General features: G+C 32.4%; 1 protein-coding gene across 3 annotated transcripts in view; it reads left to right on the plus strand.

Moving 5' to 3' along the window:
* The window catches only part of inaE (inactivation no afterpotential E), a 703,344-nt gene that overhangs the window by 678,150 nt on the left and 15,992 nt on the right, over window positions 1–9,202 (plus strand). Inside the window, exon 15 of one of the 3 annotated variants that reach the window (XM_081728569.1) lies at window positions 7,923–8,071. The exons of the other annotated variants lie outside the window; for them this stretch is intronic. Coding sequence (XP_081584695.1) covers window positions 7,923–8,071 — 149 coding nt within the window. The remainder of the gene's footprint in view (window positions 1–7,922; window positions 8,072–9,202) is intronic. 3 annotated transcript variants of the gene reach the window in all.

Here is a 9,202-nt window from a genome sequence, read left to right on the forward strand (position 1 = left end):
TTCATGTATTAAATTAATTACTGTATTCAATAATATTGTCATTCATAACAGTGAGTATATTTCTTTCTTAAATTTATAAACTATACTATGCAAAGTATCGTAAGTTTTATATAATGGCATATTCGTCTGTTGACAGGTATCGGAGCAAAACGGTAAGAGATATCGAAAAGCTGTGTTTTAGAAACCATTCAGCGTCCCAAGAGTAGGTTCCATCTCTTCCGTTAACTCTCTACTCAAAACTAGAAGTGATAAAAGCTAACCATTTCCAGTCTCAACGTTGATGTTATAGAACGAAAATGGCAAGAAATAGCGACAAGTGGTTTATTGGTATCAATTCAGCGTACCAAGAATAGGTTCGGTTTCCTGCGTTAATTATATTGAAGCCAAAATTGATAGAAATGAGCAATTTCCGGTTTCAACGGTAATCACCATAGAACAAAAACGGTAACAAAGAGCGATAAGCTTTTTTTTTTTAAATTGATTTAGCATCTGAAGTAAAGATATCATCTTCACTCGCATCCCTCTACTAAAATCGGAAGAGGTAGAAATTTACTATTACTTCTGGTTTCAATATTCACAACCATAGAACAAAGAACAGTAAGAGATAGCGAGTAATGGCTTTTTGATATGAGTTCACATCCGAAGACCAGGTTGTATCTTTGATCTTATCCTCCAATCGCCACCAGAAGTTACAGATTTACCACTTCCAGTTTTAGTATTGAATATCCATAGTTCGGAAGTCTACTGTAATTTTATACAATGGAAATTCACTTACTATTATCATATAACATATTAATTCTCACCTATTCTATCAACACACACAAAGAGATTTCCATGGAATGTTAAAGAAATTTTCATATTGCGTTCTAGTATAACTGCTCTTGATAAATTATTTCCATACAACGTATTCACAAGAACGAACATCTGAATTTAGAGAATGTAATTAATGATTTGACTGTAGTGTGTATTAATGATGATAATCATTGTTACCCAGCTGCTATAGAATTTTTCAATGGAAATTGCGCAAAATATAACTATAAATTGTCTCAAACTGGATACATCATGTTGATTTCGGGTTATAGCTTTGTGAATTTATAGTTATATATTGCTCTATAAATCAACATATATATTGCTCTGTAAATCAACATCGCAATGATCTCAAATTTATATGATGCATCCAAAGAGTAATATGAGTGCGTCTTGGTATTTGATTCGATTTCAGTTTAGCATCCCTTTCAGCGGCGAGACTATATGAAACCTAGACCTACAGCTTAACGTGGAATTCAAACCACATGAGCTCTCGCCGGGAATCGAACCTGGGTCTCCCACGCCAAGAGCACGTATGCTAACCGCTTAGTCACAACGGAAGTCCAGGAATGCATCTTAAGTCTCAAACAATTACACGGTTTTTAAATAAACATTTTACGAAATTGATAGTTGAATATAATTTTCGTTAATGGTGAATGTACATTCTCACTCTTCAGTGATTTAAATCCCAAAGAATACTTGACCCATTGCCCCTCACTTATGTCAGCCTCAAGAAAGGTTCTCCATTGAAAAGCCTAGAAGCAAGCAACATCATTCTTCGTGAGAAACTTATAATTTTGAAAAAAAGTTGCAGTTAAACATGTTTATTTTCAAGAGGGCCGAATTCATCTCTTTGTCTCTGACAAATTTCGATCTCAAATAATAGGAATACCTCAAGTTTCACACAAAGCACGAGCTATATTCCATAAATACCTGAGAATGTTGACGAAATTGATATTAGAAAAAACGAGGAGTATATAGATTCTCGTCCGTGACTGATTTCAACTCCAAACAATGTAAATCACTGGGAAGTCTGAGAGAAAATATGTTCTAGTAAAATCCAACCCTTTTTATTATGAAAATTATTATGTAAAATTATTTTTTAATATTATGTTTATGGGGAAATTTGCCAAGTTTAGGTGATTTTACCCAATTTCTCCTCTATTGGATTTGTACCGCTTTCAGTTTAATAGAGAGTTAGGCACAGAAATAAAATGCGTTCTTGGGACTCTTAATCGATTGCAAAAAACTTCTTTTCTGTATCTATTACCTTTTTCTGATCCATAGTGATCACTGTAAAAACCGGAAGTGTTTGATTTTCTGTCAATTCTGGTTTTAATAGAGAACTTAAAGTGGAGCTGGAATATATTCTTATGTATGGATGATTACAGAAAATAGCTTCTCGCTATCCATTGCATTTTTTATCCATGGCAATCAACGTCAAAATGGGAAGTAGTTGGTCTCTTCCACTTTCGGTTTGATTAGAGGGACTAAAGTAGAGATGAAATATATTCTTGAGAGCATAATTAGTTGCTGGAAACCACTTCTCGCTATCTGTTACCACTTCGTTCTATAACGATCAATGTTAAAAACGGAAGTAGCTGACTTCTGTCAAGTTCGTTTTTGGTAGAGAAATTAAATTGGAGAAGGAATATATTCTTGGGAAGCTTAAATGATTGCAGAAAACCGCTTCTCGCAATATGTTACGATTTTTACTCTACCTAGGTATAACGATCAACACTAAAACTGAAAATGGTTTATTTCTACCCCTTTTGGTTTTGGTTCCTAACTTTCGACCCTGTATACTCTAACCAAATTTAGTGGTAATCTATCATGTAGTTTTTTTTTAGATTTTTTGTCTCACAGACAGACAGGCGGACAGGGTAAATATATAAAAGAGTTTGCGTAAACCAATCTTCTTAAAAATGTCATGTTTGGATGACAATTGATAAAACTATTTCAATTGTAGTAAACTTTTCATATAGCTTGTCTTAGTGAAGTCTCTCGTAGTTGTATGGTTATCGTAGGCACCTTTGATGCAGGAGATCCGTTGAAAGCTCGTGTGGTTCGGACCCCAAATTAATCTGTAGATGTAGGTCTTATATAACCTAAGTGATGAACGGGAAACTAAACTCCAAATCAACCAATCAACCAACCTCTTTTCGTAATCTATACACGTTAGCAAATTTGGTGGTAACTAACGTGTATATATATAATAAAATAATGACATCAAGACACTCACATGCAATATACTTATTTTTATACCATTGGATTACATTTAGCTAGAAGTGCAGCTTGTATTCATCGCAAAATTGAAGCACGTAACGCATGAATTGTCTCCAGAACCATTCTTTATGCAATGCAAGCAGTTGTCAGCGACGATGGAGTGAAAATCTGCCCCAATCTCCCTGCTCTAAAACTGATCATACTTAGGCAGTTGTTCAATAATATTCAAACTGAGGGAATTAGTGGGTCCAGAAAAGTTCATTCTGATATTTCTCAAACTATGCCTAAACAGATTAGCAGTGTATTTTAGTGTATTTTCACCATAAAAGACTGTGTCGTTATTAGGGAACATTTGTGCCATAGAATTCACTGCATCCAACATACATAAACCCGACCTATTGTTAGCAATAAAGACAAAATTTCTTATTATATCGTATTACTCTCTTACAGAAATTGTTGTCTACGCTTAATGATCTCGACACGATCTTTTTTGAGCTACCGCGTTGGTACCGGTGATCATAGCTTTCACACAACTCGATCACGGAGTTGGAACTATATAGACCTCGTCGGACTACAATTCTAGAAATAGATCGTTCCAGATACTGATTGAATTCTTCAGGGTGTTGTGCTGCATTAGTTCTACAGTTCTTTGTAACAATCATCTTTCAATTCCTGTCATCTAAACTACGTTTTGGTCCACTATTCATTTCTGATGATGTCTTACTGTTAATGCTCTATGCTGTCATCATCCTCGACACTTATATATATTTACACAAGTAATAAGTTCGCGATCTTGGATATACTTGTTCCAAATAATCGTGCAATCACAATTTTTCCTTTTTGAAAATCAAGGAGGTCTTCCATTTTGCACCTAAAACGCTCATTGCACACACATTAATAAATATTACATCGCTTCGCATACTATTCGCTGTCACCCAACACAGCACTAATGCAAGACATTCGCAGTGGACGAGTGTTCAGTGTTACTAAGTCACAAATGTCATATTACATGTTGCAGTTCATGAGATATTTGTGAGTTAGTAAATTTGATAAAAATATGTATGTCGTTCTAGTTAATATTGTGCTAAGTTAGATTTGTCAGAGTGATCCAAATGGATACGTCTTACAATGCATTCTTCAGTTATTATAAATTGTATTCTGTTTCTCCAAAGCATATAAACTACATTCACAAGGAATCCAATAGATAACTGTTAAGCGCCAGCATTTAAAAGAAAGATGAAGAAGAAAGAAAAAGTAAACGGTAAACTAGTCTTCCTTGTTTCATTAAGCTACTTACCTAATGAGAATTCGATTTGTTAAACTTACACCTGAAGATGTTCGTGTAGTAAATAGCAATATGATCGCCGGAAAAAGATAAAAATAAACATGATCAACTTCCTAAACGAGCGTTGTATTATTTAAAAAAATGTACTACATAATCATCATGAAAGAATTAACTAGTATTTATGTAATGAAAGTTTTGATAATCTTTCATGTGGTTAGTACATCTTTCGAAGAATTCGATTTGATTAGGGGCAAGCTACTAGCTTCTCTTCAAAATAAATATTTCTGTATATTTAAACCTTGCAGAAGACTTTTCTTTTATTGATAATGTATTTCTGATTAAAAGAACACTTCAAATATAGCTCTTAAGACATCTGATCAGAGCCTCCTTGTTTTTCGGACTCTTCTCATCTTCGAAAGTATTGCTGGTGCTTCCACTTTTCTAAGTAAGTGAAAATTTGTTGTTTTGCTTATATTCCGTCTGAACCCACAAAACAAAATCGAGGAACAAAAAGTCACTTGAACTTAAAAAGAACTTAAGAAGAAGACTATTTTTCCTTAAAAAGTAAATTTAAAAAATAGCATTAATACTATATTTAAGAAACTCCCCCCTAGAACATTTTTCATTAATTTACATTCTCCGACAATATAGCCGCATTTACTTGAATACATAGGAAATAATAAGTTTTCTATATCGCAGTATATTGATATCATTTTAATAATATTTTATTTCAAATAATATAAAGAAGTATTTCGAACTGAAAGTCAGATTCAAACGTATTTTTAGGGTTTGCATTTGATCCTAAATTCCAGCACTTTTATATAATACCTATCAGTGACTGTACCTTGATAGCGCTAAAAGTACTGAATGCACTGCTGGTGCCTATGTGGTAAAATATTTATGTCGCGAGGATAGTTAATCGTGTAATATTGATAATAAATTTACAAGGAAGCTAATTAAGGATCAAGTGAAAAAAAATCGTAAAAGCTCTCAATAGTAAAGAACTTAATGATTATAACTTAATATTTTGTCTGGTATTGCAAGGTATAATGGAGGTTTAAAACTGCAAGAAAATGTTAATATAAAGTATCATTCTTTACTTCTTCTTTTTCTTTTCTTTTTCTTTTTTTTCTTTTTCTATACCGAGTGCGGCGTACCAAACGTAATATCAGGTTTTCATATTGAACCTTTTAATGTAGAGAACACTTCTGAATTTAGATTTTATTTTTATTTAATCTTATTCCCTTATTCTTTTACTTTATGTATAATATTAAAATTTGTCCATGCTACAAGTAGTAGTGATCACCTTTGCAACCATTTAAAATATAATTTGAACAATTGTAAATCAGTTGAATTTTAGAGATGTCATTCATACGTTCGTAATTGTCTGTGGAAATTTAAATTAGAACTTAATTAAAATATTTGAGAGAAATGTTCATCATTTATGTTTCAACACGTTCATACTTAACTTAGCACGTTAGGGGTTATCCACATATTACGTAACGCGGCAAGGAGGTCGGATGGGTTCGGCCTTGCGTTACTAAATGTGACAAGAATGAGGAGGGGGTTAACGCATTCATTATGTAGTGTTTTTATTGTTGTAATTTTTATTCTCAGGTTAATATGCAATCTTTTAAACAAATAATTTTATTCAGTTCTTTTCTTTTTTATAAATAAATAAATATTTCTATTGTTTTGATAAATTGCGAACATATAGCCAATATAAAATGAACCAGGCAGAAGGGATTCGAATATGCTACTAGACACCAGTATGACTCGTGACGAATCCTGCGTTTATTACATTACAATAAAATCCATTTTGCAGCTATCGCCTCATTACATTTACGGCACACGAAGCTTTTCTGGAGTTAGTTATTAGCGATCGTAACCACCGTTTAAAAATGTCCTCACGTTTTTACTCGTATCGCTATTTCTGAGAATATGATTCAAAACTTTTGATTTGAATCATTACCTATCCTATTCCAAAGAGATCGATGTCAGTCCCTTTGATTCTGTTTCACCTGCATCTCCCAGCAGTACTTCCTCCTTGCCAATCATTGGTGACCTAAAAGAATTGGTACTATCTCCTTGGGAAAACCACAATATGTAATTTCAAAGAATTAAGACTAGTTAATTAATCAACCTTATTGGGTTACAATTCTAATACTTTGATTTGTTTACCAAAAACGCTACAAATTTATTCAGAATACAAGCATTTTCTAATAAAATGTCATTAAAATTAGTTTTTATTGCAATATCCCCAAAATTAGCAAAGTTCGAGAAGAAGCAAACATTAAAAAATGTTACATGACAAAAGAGGAGGGGAAAGAAGTTCGGCCTTGCGCTGTGAAGTGTAACAATGGGGAAGAGGGGTAAAAATTGGCCAAAAACAACGTTACGTAATATGTAAACGTCCCTTTAGTGACTTAGGCATTCTTTGTGTTGTCTGGTTTCGTTTTAAGATATGGCACAAATAAAATATTTTACATAGAAAGGTATTGTTGGTTTTGAGAAGTTGTACCGTCTGAACAACCAAATATTATCTATTTTGATTTTTTTGAATTCTCTTATATAGCTTTTGTGTAACATAAAAGTGAGGGGGATAGTTGCCAGTCGTGATATTGTGTGCAGTTTTTTTGTGATATTTGCGTATATTCAAGTGTGATTTATATTTTTCATTAACTTCAAACTATGCATGAGAATACTACAATATTTTATTATAACATGTATTGGTTTTAGGTCCTGATAATGTATATTTTAGAAGAAAAAACAAACAACTTCAGGGAGAGGAAATCGAACTAAGCCTTTTCAATCTTTCGTTTGCAATTTTGTATGTTAAACCAAGTACTGTGAAGCTCTCCTTTTTTCATGTAACGTTTGTTAAGGCTTGCAAACTCCCTGTTAATTTGATAAATATTTAAGGTCCCTGTAGTTGTAGTTGCTACCAGCTAAAAACCAACTATAAGTGAATGCTAATTTCCTGCCATGTTTTGTGATTATGTATTGAAAAATCAAATGTTTTATTATTTCACACAAAAAGGAAGAAAAATGGAAGGTATAGTTTGTTTAAGAAAGAGAAGTAACTTCTGTGAATGTTTAACATTATTCAGTTAATATATTACTTTGCCTTGTTTTATACATAATAATACAATATTAAATTCAAGAGTCCACTGCTTGAAAATGAAGTTTGAAAATGAATTACAAAAGTGATATTTGTCAAATCTAAGTTCGTCATTCGACAAACAAATGTTAAATCTTATATTTTTTCATAATGTATACCTAAAGAACGATTCCCAATAGTGTCAACAGGCGCTAAAAGAGAAGAAATATTTTAGAAAGCAATTATTGCTAAGTGTACTTTTTGAGGCCACATAGGGAAATAGTTTCTCAGTTTAATTTATTAAGGTACATAAATGTGATATTGATTTGAAATGAGTGTGTATAGTATGTCTCAATCATGGGTTATATTTTGATTTTTGCTCTTTATTAATAGAAAAACTGGCGTGAAATAATCTCATCTATGATAGGATGGGGAGTGTAAGGCTATTGCTAGGTATTAAAGACAGCTTGAGGTTTTTTCTCTTTTTTCATTTCATCTACTCAGGTTCTTTCACATTCGAAGCATTTAGCTGCTGTCTCGTCAAATTCCGAGCACATGCTTCAGCCATGTGTACCGAATTCTCGTGGTGACACTCCAATTGACAAGATTCAAACTTCTAACGTAAACGACATTACCTCATGTTATGATACCAGGTAACGTTCTATGGTAAAAGTGAAAATCGAAAAGAAAACAATGCAAACAACACAATTTTGAGTATACTATCTTTTTTCCTTGCTTTTCTAAATCCAATTCTGTTTTGAAAAATTGCTTAGTTCCAGTTAGATGCACTCCCACATGATGACACTAGAGAAACCTTCCGTTTATGTACCGCTTCTTGGAATTCCACATGAAACAATTATTCCTTGCGTGGCTACTTGCACGTGGCATGAATTTAGAGAATTTTCGTGAATTGTTCATTTGTGACTGCATGATCAAATAAGATCCTTTGTGTGAAAGGAAAGTATTAAATGTATTATTTTAATTCTTATTATTACTATATGCATTATTACGTATTTTATGATTCCTGGGTTTTCTTGTCCGTGTCATTACATTTATTTTGTTACAATTGATTTATCTAAATAGGAATTCTACCAATAAAAATCTCTATCTTATTATGTAATTTTCTCTTACATAATAATTCGCCAATGTAGTCATTATGCTGCGTCTATTTCAGTGCTATGAAGACATTAAGCTCAACTAAAACATCCACTATAATTTTAATATGTATGATGTTCATGAAAATTAAGATGTCTCGGTATGGTTTTATTATATACGTAAGGAAAAATAGCGTAAATGCTCTTGAGAGAATGTCTACCATGTTTTCTTTAAAACTGGTTTCCTTCATGCTATGAAAAATTTGCAGTTTTAAATGTACTATCTCACACCTTAATAATTATATAAAGAATATAAGTCATTCTAAATCATATAAAATATGTTTAAACTTGCTAATTGATATGTTGAATTGATTACAATGGCTGTTCCCTTCTATATCAAGGTTAGCTAATTTACTAGGCTATATCAACACGTACATTAGTAAATTTTGTACATAATAAATTAAACTTAGTTCTGAATTGTAATGGTAACAGTAAGAAATTATTTCAAAATATTCTTCACAACTAGTTACAGGTACTTTTTACAAAATATAAATTTTTATCTAAGATTCTGCATGAAGTCTAATTAAGAATATGATAAAGCAAGTAATAGTGGTGAAGTAATTAGTGGAATGTCACAGGATTGAAGACGATGTTTATTGCCACGGTTTTGGGCGGTGAGATTGACATTGC

This window comes from Thermobia domestica, chromosome 10, assembly GCF_964235325.1.
Source record: "Thermobia domestica chromosome 10, izTheDome1.hap1.1, whole genome shotgun sequence".
NCBI lineage: Eukaryota > Metazoa > Arthropoda > Insecta > Zygentoma > Lepismatidae > Thermobia > Thermobia domestica.